Source organism: Telopea speciosissima, chromosome 11, assembly GCF_018873765.1.
Source record: "Telopea speciosissima isolate NSW1024214 ecotype Mountain lineage chromosome 11, Tspe_v1, whole genome shotgun sequence".
NCBI lineage: Eukaryota > Viridiplantae > Streptophyta > Magnoliopsida > Proteales > Proteaceae > Telopea > Telopea speciosissima.
In genome coordinates, this window is record NC_057926.1 from 34,820,972 (window position 1) to 34,843,684 (window position 22,713).

At 42.4% G+C, this 22,713-nt stretch overlaps 2 protein-coding genes and 1 non-coding gene across 3 annotated transcripts; 1 reads left to right on the plus strand and 2 right to left on the minus strand.

Moving 5' to 3' along the window:
- Nucleotides 1–418: 418 nt before the first annotated feature.
- On the minus strand, nt 419–1,021 carry LOC122645005. The gene has a single exon (XM_043838360.1). The coding sequence runs from the start codon at nt 1,019–1,021 to the stop codon at nt 419–421; it is 603 nt and encodes a 200-aa protein (XP_043694295.1).
- A 5,592-nt stretch (nt 1,022–6,613) lies between these two features.
- On the minus strand, nt 6,614–6,720 carry LOC122646958. Its single transcript, XR_006330758.1, has one exon. It is a non-coding gene; the product is annotated as a small nucleolar RNA R71 (small nucleolar RNA).
- Nucleotides 6,721–14,791: 8,071 nt separating this feature from the next.
- Nucleotides 14,792–16,774, plus strand: LOC122645006. Its single transcript, XM_043838361.1, has 3 exons — nt 14,792–15,311; nt 15,455–15,710; nt 15,931–16,774. The coding sequence occupies exons 1-3, from the start codon at nt 14,792–14,794 to the stop codon at nt 16,772–16,774; spliced, it is 1,620 nt and encodes a 539-aa protein (XP_043694296.1).
- The last annotated feature ends 5,939 nt before the right edge of the window (nt 16,775–22,713 follow it).

The window sequence follows — 22,713 nt, forward strand, 5'->3', positions numbered from 1 at the left end:
TGTAAATAGGAGCTTCTTTCTCATTGCTCGGCCCAGATCCATCGTCCCTCTTCTCGGTTTAGACTTTGTCCTCATCCCACTTGACTCTTTGGCTCTCCGATCGTGGTTCAATTTTCTATTGGTCACGGTCTTCGGGCCTTCGACTTCGTCGGTCTTCTCAGCCCCTCTTAATGTACCGCTTTAGGTGTCCCGCGTTAATCAGCTCTTCAATTTCTCTCTTCAGCTGATAGCATTCCTCAATGTCGTGACCATTGTCTTTGTGGAATAGACAATACTTGTTGGGGTTCCAGGATGACCCAGCTTACATCGGCCGAGGTTGGCACATGTACCCGTCGTCTCAGATTTGCATCAAGATCTCCTTCCATGAGGAGTTCAAGGGAGTGTACTCTGGGCTCCAAGCTCGGTAGGACTTCTCAGCTCAGTAGTCAGTCTTGGTTCGCTTTTCATCCTTACGGTCGTCGGCCGCCCATCTCTTCTTCTCTGCCTTGCTTTCAGTCCTCTTTCGGACTTGGAGCACTTTCGCCATGTTGGCGAACTCATTGCACCTCTCCAAGAGCTCAACCATGTTCTTGGTCGGCTTTCGGGCCAAGTCTTTGATGAGGTCCATGTCCGTGAGTACGTTGCTCATCGCCTTATGGGCCATGGCCTCATCTAAATCCTTGACGTCTAAGGATTCTTTGTTGAAGCGGGAGACGAATGCGAGGATCGACTCGTCAGACCTCTGTTTCACATTGAGGAGGTTGACCATCGTCTTCTTATGCTTCATGCTACTTTGGAAGCATATCTCAAAGGCTCTGCAGAGTTGGGCATAGGTTATTATGGAGTTCGGCGGCAGCCCTGAGAACCAAGAGGTCGTTGTGCCCTTGAGGGATGAGGGGAAAGCCCGACAAGTGACAATTTTTGTTCCCCCGTACATGGTCATCATCGTATTGAAGTAGTTAATATGATCTGTTAGGTCGGTCGTCTCGTCATACCGGTAGAAGGGAGGTGGCTTGAACCCGGTCGGAAGAGGTGCAGTCATGATCTCGGGCGGATAAGGGTATCACCCGACCAGCGAGTAGGCATCTGGGGTTGCTTGTTTCTTCAATCCTTCGACCTGCTCGGCCAGCTCCTATAGCCTTCTTTCCATTTCAGACTCAGGAGCTCGACCGTTCTGAACCCTAGCTCGGTATTGGTCTTCTCCTTCCTCTGGTCAAGGTTGGTCGTTTCAGCCATCAACTCGGTGTAAGTTCTCTTGCTCAACTGGCCGAGGTCGACCATTTTGCTCCTCGGCTCGGGATCTTCTCTGGATCGGCTCGTGCTGTCATCCCGTCGAGGTCGACCATTGTGCTTAACTCGGTTGGCCTCACCCCCTCAGGCTCTTCTCTCCTCTTAGAAGTTTGATCCGTGGGGGCTTCTCTGCTGCTCCTCTCAGATGGGCGAAGTTTGGCGTCGGGGGCTGTACCGGGGTCTTTCTCCATTCGCCTGAATGCGCCCCCCATTGGGCTCCTCCCATGGTTCTCGGTGTCCTAATGGCCACCCATCATCGCCGAGGCAACCAGAGAACACCGACCTTCTTGCGGCCGAGGCCGTTGGTTCAATTTCTTATCTCGCCCTCGGGCTTTGACGATGCTCCTGCTCATCCTGCCGAGCGCTCCAATTGGGACGCGGAGGAGGTATCTTCTGAAGGGGCTGATGAGACGAGGCTGCCCAGCTCGGGTCGGCCCGTGCATTACCCTCGATGACTATTGGTGCCAAGGGGGTGCCACTGGCGGCTAGCCCAGCAATCCGCCCTGGGCCATCTGTCCCATAAATGTCCGCAACATCTCATTAGTGTGCAACAGTTGGAGCTGAAGGTCCATGACTTACCGATTGTTCACCGGGGCCTCAGGATCCAAGTTATCCGGCAGAGGTGGCAATGGCAACAGGTTCAGCCTATTCGGGTTAGGCTCAGTTCGGGGCTGACCCTCTACCGCCGCTATGTCCAGCACACTTCCTCCATTTCCACCCTCTGATGGAGGAATCAGATTGGCGGTGGTGCCCGCACTATGCTAACTTACTCCCCCGTGTGGGGGTCTTCTGGTTGCACCCTGCCGCGACGTCTCAGGAGGTAGCAAGTGTCTTGCCTGTCGGTCAGGTTGTGGCTCATCCCCACGGGAGGCTAAGTCTTATTACCCCGATCTTGTTTGCACCACCATTGTCTTCACTCCTTGGATTGGTAGAAACGATGATGAATAGTTAACATCGTTCCCACAGATGGCGCCAAATCTGTTGCATGTGAAAACCTCAGTCTCCCGGTTCACCCACGGATGAGCCTGCAAAAACTGAGTGAATGCAAGAGAGCCGGTGTGGCTCCGGCCAAGGACTCTCCGACGCTTAAGTCAGGTCTCCAGTACAACAGCGTAACAGCTAGTAAAAAGTGAGATGAGTGTTTGAGCTCCATACTTGAGTATTTATAGGATGAGATGAGGCGGTTGGAGGAATCCTTGTATGGTAAGAGTCCTTCCTTAGAAGGGCTCTTCCACGCGGAGCGGAGTGGAGAGTTATTTTCGGAGTCGGACTCTCGTTAAGGTAAGAATCCTAATGGGAGTGCGATTTGGTATCGCGCTGAGATTGTGGCTCGATTCTTATCCCATGATTCTTGGGTGGTGCTGACGTGGCACCGTGATCCTCGATGGGGCGTTATGGTAGCTTCTGTGGAGGGCTCAGCCTTAGTGCTAGGCCTCGGGCGGTAGCGGCCTCGGACGACCATGGCCTCAATGCTCGGCGCTGGGCAGCTGTGGCCTCAGTGCTCGGCCTATGTGGCATGGGAGTTTCCCCCGATTATGTGGGACTTGGTCAAGTCATGGCGACCGGTCTTGGGCCGACCTATAAGGGCTTGGCTCAGGGCTCGATAGGCCTGAGCCTCGGCCGTAAAACTTGGCCATGTTGGGGAGATCACTTCCTTGCTCTGCACTTGGTGTAGCATCGAGCACCGGGTGCTCGGCCCGGTTCTCGGTGGGCTGAGTGCTCGGTCTCGATGCTCTGCCAGGCCTGAAATGAAGTGTCGCCTCCTTTCGATTGAGCAGTTCAATCCGACCTTAGACGGCTCGGCTCGGTCCTGGGATTTGGTCTCAGCACACCACGTGGCGACCTCTGGTTGGTTGGGAGATTTATGACTCATCAGGTTCTATTTTAGAACATCAGAGGGATTAAGAAGAAGGCTGGTCGCCTGGCATTGCCTTCTCTCTTAATGAACCACAACCCAAATGTGGTTTACGTTGTGGAGCCGAAAGTGGAGTTGAGCAGATTTCCCTCTCTTTTCTTCAATAAATTAGGATACGCTACGGACTTGATCTCAAATTCTCGTTCGGATTCGATCCCTAATCTGTGGGTGGTTTGGAAGCTTAGCCTACACAAGCCTGTTGTTGTCTCTTCCTCGGACCAACAGATCTCCTTTTCAATTAATTGGAACAGCTTGTCGGCTTTTATGTCAGTGGTGCATGCAAGCTGCTTTAGAGCTATCCGCAGGAATTTATGGACGGAGCTGACGGCTATGAATGTGGTCATGGATCCCTGGCTGGTGGTAGGGGACTTTCAAGCTACCCTTTTGTCTAACGAGAAACAAGGCGTGGGTGTCTTTTCTATGGGCTCGGCCCTGGAATTTGGAGCCATGATTGACTCGTGCTCCCTTGTTGCAATTGACTCTAATGGAAATAAATTAACTTGGTCCAACAACCGAAAAAGGGGCAGGGTGGATGCCGTCTTGGACTGTAGCATGTGCAACGCCAAATGGTTGGAAGTCTTCCAGTCCTACAGTCAGAAGGTTCTTCAGAGGGTGGTGTCCAATCACTCACCGCTGCTCATTGATGAGCACATTTATGTGTGAAATCTTAGGGCATAAAGCATACATTTTACCACATCGGACAGAGTTACTCGGTGCTTTCTTGTGCTTTTCAGGGTTTAGGTGAATTATTGTGAAAATGGAGGAGATGATTCTAAGGAGATGTTTATAAGCTTTCTAGAGGTGTTAATAGTATGGATGCATAGCCCATCGAATCAACTTCGCAACGGTTCAAATGGCACTTGATTCCGAGTTGAAACGAAGAAGTTATGGCCGTTTCCGTAACGACACGCGAAAATGGTCTACAGGGGTTTATTTATAATTATTGACAGTCGGACAGGGACAAAGTGAAGCGAAAGTTTGAATTCCAGGGGCCTTAATGCAATTATCAGAAGTTACTTTACTGTACCCGAAAGATTCCATTTGGAAGGCTCTGGACAGTCCAACTTCAACTTGAGATATCTTGGGCTCCCCAACTCCGAATTGGACGAAATTTGGGTCTATTTAGGGTGATTTTTCACAAGGAACAGTATGGTGAGGCCTATATAAGCACCACATGCTCCACGTTTTCTGAAGGACAGAATGGGTATTTTATTTATTCTTGAAGGAATCCTAGTCATCACCCTTACTCTCTCTCTCCTCCAACTTCTCAAGGGCACTTCTGGAATTCTACTTGGGATAGATTTATATTTTCTCATCTATGGAAGGTTGAAAAATCAAAGATGCTTTGATTTTATTGCTTGGAGAAGATATCTACAAAGAAAAGGAAGCATTTGTTAGAATTGGAAGTTTACTTTTCTAGAAATAGAAGGTCTATGTAAACAATCTTCTCTTCTTCTTCTTTCTTTTTTTTTTTTTTTTTCCTTAGGATTCAAGGCATTGTAAAAGAAGAAAGAGAAGAGAATATTCTCTTTTCTTAAGGAATATTTCTCCTACACTTCCATCTTCTCTCTTCTCCTCTCTTCCACCTATAAATACCCCCTACCTCTCTTGTAAAAATTACTCATTCACTTAGTGAAATTTCTTCTCTTCTTCTCCTTCTAATTTGTGATTTTTGGCTTTTCTAAGTTCTAGTTTGCTTTTATGATTTTTAGTTAATGGTTATAGTAGATTTAGTTTATGCTTTGATTTCAATTTAAGTCTTCAATTGAGTTGTAATTTCTTAATTCTAGTTTAGGTTTTAAGCCTTCTAGTCTAAGTTCTTAAGTTGATGACAAGACTTGAAGATTTAGAAGAGGAGGCCATGGTAAGTTTATGCAAGTATTCAAGCTTTTCAATTTCATTCATGCAAGCACATCCAAGTTTTACTATCTAAACTCTCAATACATTCATGCAAGCACATCCAAGTTTTACTATCTAAACTCTCAATCTCATTCTCCATCTCCTCTATCTCTCTCTATCTTCTACTTCTTTCCCCTCTATTTCTTTTATTTTAATTTTATATGGTTGTGATTTATGGATGCATTTTTATTCCCTTATTTCTTTTTATGTGGTTAGTATGTGTGGCTGCATTTTTATTCCTTTCAATTCGCTTTAGTTTGATAGGTTAGATGCTCATGTGTTAGGACGCCGATTTAATCCCTTAATTTTGTTAGATGCTTATGAGTTAGGATGCATTGATTTTCGTTAGTTTAATTAGTTTAATTTAACACTTTAATTTGGTTCACTTTGCATTACTTTTAAGTTATTTAAATAGAGTGGCGTATATCTCCTCGTGTTCGACCCCTAGCTACGATTGACCCGTACGCTTGCGATTTTATTTTAACTCAAACAAGTTTTAGGCGCCGTTGCCGAGGAAATTATTGTCCATTTTATTTATCTGATTTTTAAGTAGTTCGAAGTGTTTTAGTTTATTATTTTATCTTCTTTTTTTTGAAAAAAAAAAATTCAGGTTTTGAAAACCTCTTCTTGTTTCTCTTCTGTTTCAAATAGTGTGCGCCCAATCTAAAGTCCTTCATATGCTTCAATCCTCCATCTTTTGGTGTCCCTCATAAGATTAAGTTACCTATGATGCTACATCTTGACTTGGTTTTGTGGATTAACATGTGACTTATCTTTGGAGGTGACCACTCTTGATAACAGGAAAGCGACATAGTGAGAGTGTTGAAAACATAAACGTATAGTAGACCTCCATTCTACATCAGAATCCATATTGGAGTCGTACATAGGTGGCTATAGAAGACTATACGGGTTCCCTAGCTATCAACCTATATGGCATCCTTACAGTTTTTGAACCATTGTTTCGCTTTTTGCGGGATAGAGATGCACTATCTACCTTGGGCTCCCTCTTGTTTCAATTTTTTTTTTTTTTAAGTGTTTTATTTTTCTTTAATTTTTCTAAAGGAGACCTCATATCTGTTTAGGTGGCTAAGGTGTGGACTCGTGATTCAAGTAATCGTCTTATTAGAAGATCACCTTTTCTACCACCTTTGACCATGGGTGACCAACAACCCAAGACTCTTAAGGATAGGTTTTACCCCCACTAGGACTGCATAGCCCTCATGCATTAGTTTGCCTGTTGTTACAGGGAATAACTATGAACTCAAGACTAACTTCATCAGCATGCTACCCCATTTCCGTGAGATGGCTAATGAGGATGCATATCTCTTCCTTAGGGAATTTGAGGAGGTCTGTGTTCTAATTAAGGTCCAGAATTTGATTGATGATGCAGTTAGGCTTAGGTTTATACCCTTTGCCCTGAAAGACCAGGCCAAGAAGTGGCTCTATGGACTGCTAACAAACTCCATTAATACATGGGATGAGTTCACCATTGTCTTTTTGAGAAAATTCTTCCCTCTTCACCAGACCAATAAGCTTAAAAGTGACATCCTCTAGTTCAGGTAGAAACCACATGAGTCATTTTCTAAATTCATGGAAAGATTCAAGGACCTCCTCTTAGAATGCCCTCACCATGGTTTTGACTTGTGGCAGCTATGTCAAATTACTTATAAGGGTATTGATTATCAGACCAAGCAACTTGTAGGGTCTATGTGTCCAGCAGGCTTTACTTCTTTTTCTAAAGAGAATGATGCATGGACATTCTTAACCAACTTGGCTGATAAGACTAGGGAATGGGAATCTTCCCAAGAGGCTGAAAGGACCACTAAGGGGCATCTCATTGAGGGTATGCCAGCCAAGGAGGCCAAACTTAACAGCCTCATAAAACGGTTGGAGTCCTTAGTTCTTAAAGAGTCTATAGCAGTTAATCCGGTCAACCAGGTCAACCATGTGTCAGTATGCAGTTGGTGCCTAACCCCTGGACACCTTTCTAAGGAATGCCCCAACACCTTGGTGGGCAATTCCAACACTGAGAATGTAAGTGCTCTCTACCAAAATAACCCATATAGCAATACTTACAATTCAGGATGGAGAAATCACCCCAATTTCTCATGGAATCAAGGGAACCATGCAGGCCCATCCAACTTTAACCATCAAGGCCAGTTTGGTGCCCAAAGGCCCAACTATACACCACAAAGCCAAGGAATGTCTCCTAACCCCTTTCCCCCTCGTCCTCATCCAGGACCTTCTATTAATTCTGCTAGGCCTCCTCTCCTTGCACCTTATTAGCAACCCGCAGGGTTTACCAATACAGGAGAGGCAACAAGACTGAATGAGATGGACAACAAGATAGCTCTTCTCATGACAAGCCACAATAACATGAAAAAACAACTCACCTAGCTTGTCACAATCCTGCATGAGAGGGAAACATGGAAGTTACCTAGCCAACCTGAGCCAAATCCTAGGCATCAGGTTCATATTCAGCAAGGTACCCAAGCTCCTCCAACCAATGTTGCACAAGGCCAACAACACCAAGGGCCCTCCAGACAGGTAAATATTTTTTATGCTTTAAGGAGTGGCCGTGAGTATCAACATGCTAGTGCACCTCAGTCTTTACCATCTCATACACCTGTTGACTCTCCCCCTTCTGAAGAGGCCATTAAAGTGCCTACTACTCTAGGTCCGTCTGATGAACCTAAAGATATACTAGATGATTTGGTTGAGGAAACCAAAGAGGATTCTGTTGAGGAAGTTAAAAAGACCAACCCTGAAAGAATTTATACCCCACCTGCCCCTTTCCCAAATAGGTTGGTTAGCAAGAAGTCTCCTTCTGTGGAGAAGATATTGGATGTGTTCAAACAGGTTCAGGTGAATATCCCCTTGTTGGATGCTATTGCCCAGATCCCCGCTTCTGCTAAAGTCCTCAAAAATTTATGTACCCAAAAGCGGACCACCAATGTGCCCAAAAGGGCATTCTTGGCTGCTAACATTAGTTCTCTAATCTCACAGCCAGTAGCAGCCAAGCATAAGGATCCTGGAAACCCCACCATCTCTTGCACTATAGGCCATACCACTATTGATCATGCCTTATTGGACCTTGGTGTAAGTGTGAACCTCTTACCCTTTCATGTCTACCAACAATTGGGATTGGGAGAACTGAAACCGACCAAAATTACTCTTCAACTTGTAGATCGATCGGTTAAAGTTCCTAAGGGAATGATTGAGGATGTCCTATTGAAGGTTGGGGAATTTATTTTTCCTATGGATTTTATTGTTTTAGATACCCAACCCACTGCCAACTTCAAGGACCAAATCCCAATCATATTGGGTAGACCATTCCTAGCTATCAGTAATGCTTTAATCAATTGCAGGAATGGCCTCATGAAATTATCTTTTGGCAATACTTTTGTTGACTTCAATGTGTTTAGGTTGGGCAAGCAGCCTGATATGGATGATGAGGTGCATATGTTTTAAGGATTTTTCGATGATATTGATACGTTCTTTGAGATTGATTTGATTCAGGCTTTCAAGAATGTATGCAGGAATTGGAGGGTGCTGATGATACCCCCTTATCTGAGATCTGGAGCATCAAACCACCTTTGGAGCCCCTTGGACCCCTATCCACTTCCATTCCCAAATCCTCTATTATTGAGCCCCCCACATTAGAGTTGAAGGCATTGTCCTCCAACCTCAAGTATGCCTTCTTAGGACATGATCATACTCTTCTTGTTATTATTGCTTCTAATTTGACTTCTATTTAGGAAGAAGAGTTGATTAAGCTTCTAAAGGACCATAAGGAAGCCATAGGTTGGACCATGTCTGACATCAAAGGTATTAGCCCCTCCATTGTTCAACATCATATACATCTGATAGAGAGTTCCAAACCTTCTAGGGAACCCCAAAGGAGGGCTAATCCTGTGATGAAAGAGGCAATCAAGAAAGAGATCCTAAAATGCTTGGATCATGGCATCATTTATCCTATTTCTGATAGCCAGTGGGTGAGTCCTATGCAGGTTATGCCTAAGAAAGGAGGAGTCACTGTAGTTGAGAATGCCAATAATGAGTTGATTCCAACCCGTATCCAAACGGGATGGAGAGTGTGCATTGACTATAGAAAATTGAATGCGGCAACTTGGAAGGACCACTTTCCCTTGTCTTTTATTGATCAGATGTTAGAGAGACTAGCTGACCATGAATATTATTGTTTTCTTGATGGTTATGCAGGCCATAACCAAATCCCTATTGCTCTAGAGGACCAACACAAAACCACTTTCACATGCCCTTATAGAACCTTTGCTTATCGGCGTATGCCTTTTGGGCTTTGTAATGCCCCTGCTACATTCCAAAGGTGCATGATGAGTATCTTTTATGATATGGTAGAACACTTCCTAGAGGTGTTTATGGATGATTTCTCTATTCACGGCTCTACCTTTTCTTATTGCTTGCATCATCTCTCTTTGGTTCTTAAAAGATGCATAGAAAATAACTTGGTCCTGAATTGGGAGAAGTGCCACTTCATGGTGAAGTAATGCATAGTTCTTGATCACATAGTGTCCAAAGAAGGGATAAAGGTTGATAGATCTAAGGTGGACCTTATAGCCAATTTACCACCACCCAAGAGTGTGAAGGACATTAGATCTTTTCTTGGCCATATAGATTTTTATAGAAGATTCATCAAGGATTTTAGCCAGATAGCTAGACCTCTCACCTCTCTTTTCGCAAAGGACTATCCATTTGATTTCTCTTCTGAGTGTCATGATAATTTTGAGCAATTGAAAAGAGCGTTGACTTCAGCCCCCATTATTTAAGCTTCAATTTGGACAGTTTCATTTGAGTTTATGTGTGATGCCTCTGATTTTGCTATAGGGGCAATTCTTGGGCAAAGAATCAACAAATTGCCACATGTGATTTATTATGCAAGTAGGACTCTTAATGCTGCATAGCTTAATTATACCACAACTGAGAAAGAATTTTTAGCTGTTGTGTTTGCTTTAGAGAAGTTTAGGCCCTACTTGGTTGGATCACATGTGATTGTTTATACTGACCATGTAGCTATCAAATATCTTATGCAGAAGAAAGATGCCAAGGCTCGCCTCATTAGGTGGGTCATTTTGTTACAAGAATTTGATCTTGAAATTAGGGATAAGAAAGGATGTGAAAATTTGGTTGCAGACCATCTATCCCGGCTACCTAATTCTTTGACTGTCGACTCTCCAGTCAAGGAGAACTTTCCTGATGAGTATCTGATGGCAGTGTCTAGTGAACCTTGGTTTGCTGACATTGTTAATTATCTGGTTACGGGTGTGACACCTGCACATTGGCCACCCAAGATAAGAATCGTTTCTTTTCACAGGTCAAATATTTCTTTTGGGATGATCCTTATCTTTTTAAGACTTATCCGGATCAGGTAATCCGGAGATGTGTCCCTGATCATGAGCAACAATCTGTCTTATCTTTTTGCCATGATCAGGCTTGTGGAGGCCATTTTGGACCTAATAAGACTGCGACCAAGGTTTTACAGTGTGGATTTTATTGGCCTAGTCTGTTTAAAGATGCTTTTACTTATTGCAAGGCATGTTCTTCATGCCAATCCTTAGGGCGTCTTACTAAGAGAAATATGATGCCCCTCAACCCAATTCTGGTGGTTGAGGTGTTTGATGTATGGGGTATTGATTTCATGGGGCCTTTTCCTAACTCTTTTGGTAACCTGTACATATTACTTGCTGTGGACTATGTGTCCAAATAGATTGAGGCAGTTGCTTATAAGACCAATGACCACAAGGTGGTTGTGAAATTTTTGAAGGAGAACATCTTCTCCCGTTTTGGTACTCCCCGGGCTATCATTAGTGATCGGGGCAAGCATTTTTGTAATCTGCCTTTTGAGGCCCTCATGAGAAAGTATGGTGTCGTCCATAAGTTGGCCACACCCTACCATCCCCAGACCAGTGGCCAGGTTGAGGTTTCAAATAGGTAGATCAAGCAAATTCTTGAGAAAACCATCAATCCAAACCGCAAGGATTGGTCTAACCGGTTGGTAGATATGTTGTGGGCCCATAGGACAACCTTCAAGACCGATCTTGATCAATCTCCGTACCGTCTGGTGTATGGAAAGGCATGTCACTTACTTGTAGAGATTGAGCACAAGGCTTTTTGGGCTATCAATTAAGAAGCTTAACTTTGACCTACCCACTGCAGGTGCCCATAGGAAACTCCAACTATCTGAGTTGGAAGAGCTTAGGAATGAGGCATATGAGAATGCCTGGATTTACAAGGAAAAAACCAAGGCTTTCCATGATAGGCACATTTTGAGAAAATCTTTTGAGGTAGGCCAAAAAGTTTTGTTGTACAATTCTCGTTTGCATATCTTTCCAGGTAAGCAGCGTTCTAGATGGGATGGCCCCTATATTGTTCAAAAAGCTTATCCTCATGGGGTTGTTGAAGTCCTCAATCCAAGTCCAGGAGCTACTTTCAAGGTCAATGGCCAAAGATTGAAGCCGTACATAGAGATGCCTACTCCAGTTGAAGAAGAGGTCATGGATCTCCATGAACCTCTTTACCTTGACCCCTGATATCCTAGTATGTATCCCCTCCCTTGTCCTTATTGTTTCTTTTCTGCATGCATTGAGGACACTGCATGAATTAAGTGTGGGAGGTGTGTTGGACTTTAATTGTGAATTTTATGAATTTTGATTGTGGCAATAGTTTTTGGTTATGTGCATAAGTCTCTTCGATTTGCAAAGCGAGAGTGAGAGGGAATTAGGTGCCCTAGCATGCAAAATAATAAAAAAATCCCTTTTCAAGGATGGTAGTTGGTTTGTATCTGGTGATGGGGGTTGAGTTTGAAAATATGAGTACTACTTCATGTGATGGTTAGATTCTTCTATGTGTTTATGGATCCCTTTGATCTTTTGGCTAGTAGTTGAGACCAATTTGTTTGTAGCAAGGCGTGAAAGTGAAAGTGAATGAAAAAAAAAAAAAAAAAGAAGAGAGAAACAAAAAGAAAAGTGGAATTCCTTGGGACTAGATAGGGCACTGTGCCTCATGAAGCAGGGTGACTTGATCGAATTTCCTTGGAAGGAAACTTTAAGAAAAAAATAAAAAAACTCTTGCATCAATGTCTCAATGTCTTATGGATACATGCAAAAAGCAAAGCTACCAAGTATTTGGGTATCTGGTGTATGCTCCATCATGTCATTCAGAGAACGGTAGTAGAGTAGAAAAAGAGTTTGTTGTTGAGAAAAAAAAAAAAAAAAGCTTTTGCCTTAATGCCTGGAAAAGAAAGTATGGTCAAAAATACTCAATGCCTAAGTCTTTGGTTCCATCAGTACTATGAGTGGTTTACTTGAAGGTGAATAGTATTCAGAAAATATGAGGAGATCCCTTGACCTTGATGCATGCTTGTTACTTGAATTGATGTGGGGTGATAAAATTCAAGTGTGGGGGAACCTTTGGCTCCTTAATCTTTAGTTGAGTATTTCTTTGAGATTGTGTGCCCTGTCTTACTTATGCCATGTGAAAAATTTACATCATTCTTTTTTATTTATTGAATTTTTTGTGTATATTCACTGCAAACACCCACGAGACACAACTCGTCCACTAGGGGTAACCTAGGGGTTGAAAGGCTTGTTACACATGCTAAGTGCAACCGTGATTCCTACGAAAGTGAGTTAGGATTTTTTTTTACATTCTAAGTTAATTTATCTTTTGCTTTACTTGAGGACAAGTAACGTTCAAGTGTGGGGGAATCTGATGAGCACATTTATGTGTGAAATCTTAGGGCATAAAACATACATTTTACCACATTGGACAGAGTTACTCGGTGCTTTCTTGTGCTTTTCAGGGTTTAGGTGAATTATTGTGAAAATAGAGGAGATGATGCTAAGGATATGTTTATAAGTTTTCTAGAGGTGTTAATAGTATGGATGCATAGCCCATCGAGTCAGCTTCGCAACGGTTCAAACGGCACTTGATTCCAAGTTGAAACGAAGAAGTTATGGCCGTTTTCGTAACGATGCTCGAAAATGATCTGCAGGGGATTATTTATAATTATTGATAGTCGGACGGGGACAAAGTGAAGCGAAAGTTCGGATTCCTGGGGCCTTAACTCAATTATCAGAAGTTATTTTACTGTACCCGAAAGATTCCATTTGGAAGGCTCTGGACAGTCCAACTTCAACTTGAGATATCTTGGGCTCCCCAACTCCGAATTGGACGAAATTTGGGTCTATTTTGGGTGATTTTTTGCAAGGAACACTATGGTGAGGCCTATATAAGCACCCCATGCTCCACGTTTTCTGAAGGACAGAATAGATATTTTATTTATTCTTTAACGAATCCTAGTCATCACCCTTACTCTCTCTCTCCTCCAACTTCTCAAGGGCACTTCTGGAATTCTACTTGGGATAGATTTATATTTTCTCATCTATGGAAGGTTGAAAAATCAAAGATGCTTTGATTTTATTGTTTGGAGAAGATATCTACAAAGAAAAGGAAGCACTTGTTAGAATTGGAAGTTTACTTTTCTAGAATTAAAAGGTCTATGTAAACAATCTTCTCTTCTTCTTCTTTCTTTTTTTTTTTTTATTTTTTCTTAGGATTCAAGGCATTGTAAAAGGAGAAAGAGAAGAGAATATTCTCTTTTCTTAGGGAATATTTCTCCTACACTTCCATCTTCTCTCTTCTCCTCTCTTCCACCTATAAATACCCCCTACCTCTCTTGTAAAAATTGCTCATTCACTTAGTGAAATTTCTTCTCTTCTTCTCCTTCTAATTTGTGATTTTTGGCTTTTCTAAGTTCTAGTTTGCTTTTATGATTTTTAGTTAATGGTTATAATAGGTTTAGTTTATGCTTTGATTTCAATTTAATTCTTCAATTGGGTTGTAATTTCTTAATTCTAGTTTAGGTTTTAAGCCCTCTAGTCTAAGTTCTTAAGTTGATGACAAGACTTGAAAATTTAGAAGAGGAGGCCATGGTAAGTTTATGCAAGTATTCAAGCTTTTCAATTACAGTCATGCAAGCACATCCAAGTTTTACTATCTAAACTCTCAATCTCATTCTCCATCTCCTCTATCTCTCTCTATCTTCTTCTTCTTCCCCCTCTATTTCTTTTATTTTAATTTTATATGGTTGTGGTTTATGGATGCATTTTTATTCCCTTATTTCTTTTTATGTGATTAGTATGTGTGGCTGTATTTTTATTCCTTTCAATTTGCTTTAGTTTGATAGGGTAGATGCTCATGTGTTAGGACGCCGATTTAATCCCTTAATTTTGTTAGATGCTTATGAGTTAGGATGCATTGATTTTCATTAGTTTAATTAGTTTAATTTAACACTTTAATTTGGTTCACTTTGCATTACTTTTGAGTTAGTTAAATAGAGTGGTGTATATCTCCTCGTGTTCAACCCGTAGCTACGATTGACCCGTACGCTTGCGATTTTATTTTAACTCAAACACTCATCTCATCCGAGCCTTTGGGTAAGCCAAAAAATGCCCCTTCAGATTCCACAAATTCTGGGTGGACAGCCTGCATTTCTTAGAGGTGGTCAGACACTCTTGGACTCAATAGATCAAAGGTTCCCCCATGTTTATCTTAAGCCAGAAGCTTAAACGTCTAAAACCGGTCTTACGGTCTTGGGCCCGTGGGGAGTTCCCTAACTTTGTCGATGCCCTTAAGGAAGCTAGGGTGGCCTTGGAGGACGCTTAGGAGACTATGGAGACTATCGAGGTGAATGATTCTTTGTTTGGGTTGGAGGCCGATTCTAAGACTGCCTACCTTAATGCCTTAAAGAATAGTGAGAAACTGTGGTACAAAAAATCGAGAATCAAATCGCTGAGAGAGGGTGACCACAATTCAAAATTCTTTCACCTTTCTACCTTGATAAGGAGAGCAAAGTGTCAGATTTGTGGCCTTAAGAATGATGCAGGGGCGTGGGTGTCTGACCCAGGTGAGGTGGCAAACCTTATTTATGATTTTTATGAGAAGTTCCATAGGGCGGTTCCTCTTGACAATCACTTGGAACTGCTGGATGTGATCCCCTCTTCGATTGGAAACATGGACCAGTTGATGTTGGATGCCATTCCTGATCTGGGGGAGATTAAGGCTGCAGTGTGGGACCTAGACCTGGATAGCTCGCCAGGTCCGAATGGTTTCCAAGGGGTATTCTTCAGGCATTGTTGGGAGATTATTGAGACTGATGTTTGGCGTGCCATCATAAACTTCTTCAGAGAAGGTATTATTCCAAAAGGCGTAAACAACTGCTTTATTTCTTTGATTCCTAAGATGGAGGGGACAGTGTCCTTGGATAAATTCTGCCCAATCTGCATGGGGAACTCTACCTGCAAAATTATCTCAAAGATTTGGCAAATATGCTAGGGGGTCTGCTGCCTCGCCTTATCTCTGAGGAACAGGGCACTTTTCAGAAAGGAAAAGTAATCTTCTCCAATATCTGTTTGGCTTCGGAGTTAGCTAATCTGATGCACAAGTCTGTGAGGGGTGGTGGCATTGGTTTGAAGTTGGACATCTTAAAGGCATATGATTCCCTCTCTTGGGATTTCTTCTTCAATGTCTTGAGGAAATTTGTGGCTGCATCAACTTCTTTCCTCTACGTGCATCTTGGTCTTGGTGAATGGTGGGCCTGTTGGGTTCTTTGGAGTAGAAAGGGGCTTGCGATAAGGAGATCCTTTATCTCCTCTTCTCTTTATCTTGGCTGAAGGGGTGCTGTGTAGAGACCTAAGACGTTTGGTGAACATGCAGCAGATCCTCCCCCTAAGGGGCCCTAGGGGTGTGAAAGCCCCTAAGCATCTCTTATTTGTTGACGATGTTTTTATTTTCTGTAATGGTTCTCTCAGGTATGTCCATGTGTTGAAGGAGTTTTTGGTGAAATACCAATGTTTCACAGGCCAAAGAATCAACCTTGACAAAAGCAAACTCTTCTGTGGAGCTATCATCCCTTCGAGAAAGCGGAGGATCTCGGACGTGCTAAATATCCCTCTTTGCTCCCTCCCAACGAAATACCTGGGTGTTGACATCTTTAAAGGGAGGGTTACTATTGCAATGGTCCTTCCGTTGGTGGATAAATTCAAAAGTAGACTTTCTGGGTGGAAGGGTAAACTCCTATCCCTCGCAGATAGAGTGGAACTTGTGAAATCGGTCATGCTTAGCATCTCGGTGCACAACTTTTTGGTATATTGGTGGCCGTCTTCCCTGGTTTCTCTCATGGAGAAGTGGATCAGAAACTTCATCTGGGCCGGTGACATTGAATCGAGGAAACTTGTTGTGGCTAAGTGGGATTTGCTGTGTAGACCAAAATCAGAAGGTGGTTTGGGCATCAGGAAACTGCGTGATGTGAGCTCAGCCCTTCTTTGCAAATTGGAGTGGTCCAACAAGCACGATAATAGTATGGTCAACAAGTTTTTGAGAGCCCGCTATATGGATGGAAATGGGTCCCTTAAAACCCCCTCTTCTCCCTCTTCTCCCTCTTCTATTTGGCCTGGGATCAACAAGGTTTGGTCTGTGGTGCAGCGCAATGAAAGATGGATCATCGGCGATGGGTCCTCGATTAAGTTTTGGAAAGACTACTGGTTTGGGAACACCTCCATTCCCATGGCATCCAGCCTTCTAGAGGACTGGTTTCATGATAAAAAGGCAAAATTCTCTGATATCATTAAGGACGCCTCTTGGTCTCTTCCTTAGGTGCATGCCTAGGTCCTTAAGAAGATCTTTGAGTAGAGTGCCCCTCCCTCACCTTGCTTTAGCAAATCAGTGTTGTTGGGGTCCTTCCCTCTTTGGTATGTTCTCTTCTCGATCGGCTTGGGAATGCATCCGCAAAAGGAACCCCAAGGTCCCTTGGGGCAAGGTGTTTTAGAACAAGGACCTGCTCCCTCATCACTCTTGTTTTGCTTGGAGATTGGTGCTTGGAAAAATCCCAACGGATGAGTCCTTGTGCTTGAAAGGTCTTCATATAGTCTCCAAGTGTGTGCTATGTCAACGTGAGTTTGAATCCCTCTCCCACTTGTTCTTGGAATGTGATTTCTCTCTATCCCTATGGAAGAAGTTCATGGATATCTTTGGGGCGCATTGGCCAAATGTGCTATCTGATGAGGAGTTAATTGCTTGGTGGAACTTGAAAGCTAAAGCGGTTCCTATGCCAAACGCTTGGTTCATGGGGGTTGTGCTGATTCCCTTCTTAATTTAGGGGAGCATAATAACAGGAAGTTTGATGCAAGGGTGAGGCCGTTGGTTGCTTCCTTCGTTGCTCTGCTAGATCTGTTTAAGGATGTTTCAATCTCCTTCAAACACCCAGTTTCTAATTCACAGGATCTGGTTTATGCTCGTAAGCTTCATTCCCTTAATCCCTAAGCCAGCTCAAGTGATTCGGGAAGTGTGGTGGTGTAGACCACCCCTTGGCTAGGTTAAGTTGAATTCTGACGGGTGCTCCCTTGGAAACCCAGGTAGGGCTGGGCCTGGAGGTATTCTGCGTGATGACCATGCTGTCCCTATTGTGGCTTTCGGTGTTTATTTGGGTGTTTCCTCTAATTTTCTGGCAGAGTTTAGGGCCATCCTTCATGGTATCCTGCTTGCTAAGGAGAAGGGTGTTCATCGGTTGTGGATTGAGTGCGACTCCGCAACAGCAGTCCTAAAGGCAATCCAAGCCCGGCTTATTCCCTAGGAGGTGCGGCAGCTTTGGCTTTCTCTCCTTGCATTTTTGAACTCTATTCAATGGAAGATCACTCATTGCTTCAGGGAAGAAAACCCTGTGGCGGATTTGTTGGCCAAGCTCTCGGCTAAGGGTGCTTGTTCTTTTGTTTGGAATTCGGATTTCGTGGTCCCTATGAATGTTTGGATGTTTGATGATGCTTTAGGGCATCAGAGATTTAGATTTGGTTAGCCTATTTGTGCGCGATTGGCGTGGGCTGTGTGGGGTATCTTAGCCCCTTCTTTGTGCTTGTATTAGTCTGAGAATGCTTGGACTTTAAACCATGTAATCTTTTTCCTTTTAATTATATTCATTTTCTGATCTTTGGCAAAAAAAAAAAAAAGATAGCTTAGAGGTGATATTCTTTTCCTCAAGAACCAGAAGAAATGTTGGAGATATCTTGCTAAAGGGAGTGCTAGATTGAACTAAAATCTTGAGTGCATTGGAGGATACCACTATTAACATGTCCAAAGTTTTATGGTTCCAAGTTGACAGATAATTCTTGTCATTCTTTAAAATTTGAGAAAGGTTGTACAAAGGCAAGGAAATTGGATTGTCTAACTAGTTCTAAGCCTCTCTAGCAACTCTAAGAAAGTCAAGGTGGGAAGTCTACATGCTGAAGAACTTAAAAGGTTTGGGGCCAAAAGATGAGTATGGTTGAATTTGGAGAGTGCAAGGGCTATGGTCAGATAGGCTTTGATTTGCAAAGTGCGCTTCACAAGGTGCCTATTGTACTACATGGATAGATGGTATGTCCATTCCGACTCTTGGACAGAGAGGACATTGTCTAGATTAGGCAATGTCAAATTTCATAGTCTAATTCAATCAAATACACCCTTTATGTATTGGCACACATAATGTGCATATCCATGCATGTGTACCACTCTAGACATTACTATGCACTCTCCCAACTCTGAGTGGAAAAAAACAAGTGAGATTTAAAAAAAATTCATAAAAATAGATGGCTCAGATTTATCTTGTGATTTTTGGAATCATCACCTTCCATCGTTACATAGATAACTACCCTTGAAAAAAAAAAACTTGGTTTTGTTAATGTTCAAGGTATAATAACTTGGATGGACATGGGATTGGCCTCCATCAATTTTGATTTGAAATGGATCGGCATCGACTAGGAATCAGTTGGAGTTGGTCGAAACCCTAGAAAATAGAATTGAAAAGAAAAGACAAAGATATTTACAAATTTGTGATTTTTTTAGAGTTGCTTATTCAAAAGTCTTGTAAATTTTGCTACTAGAGATACGTTTCATTAATTTTCTAGATTTTTTTTAATAAATAATTTATTAAGAGGGAAGAAAAATAAAGGGGAGGGAGGTGGAAATACAAAAGGGAGACAAACCCAAAGCACAAAGGCTAATTATCCTCTCCAATTCCTAAAGTGTGGCAATGCGGCAGTACCAGCTAGGTGGATATGTAGACACCTAGAAGCTGCCGCATCCAACGATCCGATCTCATGGGCCACTGGATGCAGCAACTGCTAAGTGTCGACATCTCCACCTAGCACTGCCGCACTGCCACACTTTACGGAATTGGAGAGGATAATAATCCCCAAGAAGCCCCTACGAAAACAAATACAAACTAGAGTGATCTCTCAAACAACATCAAAGCAAACAAAAGCCAAGGAAATGGACTGGAAGGAACACACAAGAACAATAGACACCACGACAAACTTCAACAAATGCTAGAAGTTCGAGAATGTCAAGAGGAGGAAGCTGCACTAGAAGGTCCCAGGATGATACAATGTGCCTATTCCTGCTAGTATGTCCTCCATTATTTATTTTAATTCCATTACTTCTAATCGAACTATGGTTTTGTTTCCAGTAAATTCGGCATCGACGATGTGAATTGAAGATGCCACAAAATGAATTGAATCAAAGAGTGGGTTCCACCAGTGCCTTGGTAATCCAAGGACTTTTCAAAAAGAAATGCAAAGATTGCAATGCCAAGAACAAAAAAAATAAGTAATCAAATTAATTTTCTCTCCAGATACATCTTTGGTAAAATGAAGGATTGCAGAGATCTTCAATTTGACTTGGAAGGATGCATCACTGCATCTGATAGTACTATTGGAGAGTAACCCCAACAGGTTCTTTTAAGGCAAAGAGCAGAAAACCATTTACAATTACACTACTCCTAAAAAGAAAGATAAAAGATAAAAGTAAAGACTTGTTGTGTTGATTTGTTGGGTCCTTTCCTTTGTTTTGAATTTTTCCTTTTATAGGCATCCTCAGGTGGTTTATGTAGTTACCAGGTAGTTTCATAACTACCCACTTCTTTGAGAGGTAGCTTCACAACTACCCACTTCTTTGAGAAGTAGTTTCACAACTACCCACTTCTTTGAGAGCTTGTTGTAACCACCTTGCTGACTGTTCGTCGGTCACTGACAGTTTATCGATCATTGACCATTTTCTGACCGACTGACCGTTTTCGGTCATTGACCATTTTTCTGATCGTTTTCGATCATTGACCATTTTTCTGATCGTTTTCGGACATTGACCATTTTTTACCATTTTTTGTCTGACTACTTCTGACTATTTTCAATCAGTGACTGTTTTCCAGTCACTTACTAACAAGTCAGTCTTGACATAAATAGATTTCGGTCTATTTGTTTATTGACCTAAATAGACCGAGAATAGGGTGTAAACAATGCCCCTTGCAACCATTGTGGACAATGCTATAAAGTCCATATGTGGTTGCATAAGACTCTGTCCCTATATGCTCGGTATCCTTTTGATGATTCCGGCTTCAAACAACATCACCATTCATTCACGTACTATCACCATTGCGGGATACGCCGCTAATTGAAGCACCTGCATTGCCCCTGGTTAGTGATGAGTTCCTTCAAAAGATTCTCCACATTTTCCCCTTGCTTCAGGTAAAATTAAAATAAAGTTGCCCCTGGTCATTTCTAGACTACATATCAAGATGACATGTGTCCCATTAATACATATTATAAAAATTAAGGTCAACTATGGTTTCAAATAAAACCATTGTGGTTTATCTCCACCACATATCAAGGTGACATGTGTCCCATTATGTCATAATGGAAAGCTATCCTTAAAATTACCACACGGTTGGTTTCAAGATTCAAACAACCATAGCGGTATATCATTTATCTCTTGTGCACACATGTCGCAACCATGTAAACCATCAAATTAGGAATGATGAAGGAATGTTCCCTTATCTTCAACCTTTCACGTACTAGCAGAGAATGAAAACGGCTGAAATCGAGAGTAAACTTTTACTGCCAACTGTTGTTGTGACTGTTACCGGCAAGGATGGTACATAAGACGTGCCCCCTGCCGATGGATTCCAGCTTCATGGTGCTCATTTACAATGGGATTTGCCCCCAACTGAGCACCTTTAAGTGCTTGATTCAGGATTGGATCCCCTTCATCGGCAATTCTTCTTCTTGGCAATAAGATTCAATTCTGGCTAGTGTCCCACCAGGCGTGCCAAAATGTTTCCACTAAATTCGGCATCGACGATGTGAATTGAAGATGCCACAAAATGAATTGAATCAAAGAGTGGGTTCCACCAGTGCCTTGGTAATCCAAGGACTTATCAAAAAGAAATGCAAAGATTGCAATGCCAAGAACAAGAAAAATAAGTAATCAAATTAATTCTCTCCAGATACATCTTTGGTAAAATGAAGGACTGCAGAGATCTTCAATTTGACTTGGAAGGATGCATCACTGCTTCTGATAATACTATATTTGGAGAGTAACCCCAACAGGTTCTTTTAAGGAAAAGAACAGAAAACCATTTACAATTACACTACTCCTAAAAAGAAAGATAAAAGATAAAAGTAAAGACTTATTGTGTTGATTTGTTGGATCCTTTCCTTTGTTTTGAATTTTTCCTTTTATAGGCATCCTCATGTGGTTTCTGTAGTTACCAGGTAGTTTCATAACTACCCATGCCACTTCTTTGAGAGGTAGTTTCACAACTGGCCACTTCTTTGAGAGCTTGTTGTAACCACCTTGCTGACCGTTTGCCAGTCACTGACTGTTCGTCAGTCACTGACGTTTATCAATCATTGACCATTTTTTGATCGATTGACCGTTTTCAGTTATTGACCGTTTCTGACCGACTGACCGTTTTCGATCATTGACCTTTTTTCTGATTGTTTTCGGTCATTGACCATTTTTTACCGTTTTCGGTCTAACTGCTTCTGACTATTTTCAATCACTGATCATCTTTCAGTCACTTACTAACAAGTCAATCTTGACATAAATACATTTCGGTCTATTTGTCTATTAACCGAAATAGACCGAAAGTAGGGTGTAAACAGGTTCTGATTTTTCAGGTAAGTTAGAGACTCATAGATATATCTTTGGAATGATTAATGTTTTGGTGTTAAAAATGTTAAATATCTCTCTCAATATTGGAACAAACAAGTTTATGCATTACAATAGGGGTGCAAGTTTGGCCATGTCGGCCCGCCCCGAGTCCTAACAGGGCCTGGGCTAAGATGCTCTGGCCTTGAGGCTGAGTCAGGGCTGGAAGTTTCTAGCCTTGAATCGGGCCAGGTCAGGCTAGGGTTCGACCCAACCGGCGCTATCTTCTTCTTCTTCGTCTTCTTCTTTTTCTTCTTCTTCTTCTTTCTTTCTTTCTTTCTTTCTTCTTCTTCTTCTTCCCAGCCTAGCCTAGCCCCCCTTCCGCAGGCCAATCAAGGTCAGCCCGGCCCAGCCTTGAAGGCGGGTTAGGGTTGGGTTTTTCAGGCCATGAGTCAAGGCCGAGTCAGGCCTAGGCCCAACTAAAGAGACTTAAGAACTCAGGCCCTGTTGCAGCCCTACATTACAACATAATATTTTTCAGTTCTTTTCCCTCTGGACATTTTATCATTCTCAGAAGTTTCAACAGCTTAGCTCCTTACTTTATTTGTCCTATTCTTCTTCTTCTTCTTTCTATTTTT

Coding starts and splice junctions, on each gene's coding strand:
- LOC122645005 (XM_043838360.1), bottom strand. CDS start 1,021: ATGACTGCACCTCTTCCGACCGGGTTCAAGCCACCTCCCTTCTACCGG.
- LOC122645006 (XM_043838361.1), top strand. CDS start 14,792: ATGGAGACTATCGAGGTGAATGATTCTTTGTTTGGGTTGGAGGCCGAT. Junction 15,312..15,454: donor CATAAACTTCTTCAGAGAAG/GTATTATTCCAA, acceptor CAAATATGCTAG/GGGGTCTGCTGCCTCGCCTT. Junction 15,711..15,930: donor CATCTTGGTCTTGGTGAATG/GTGGGCCTGTTG, acceptor TGGTTCTCTCAG/GTATGTCCATGTGTTGAAGG.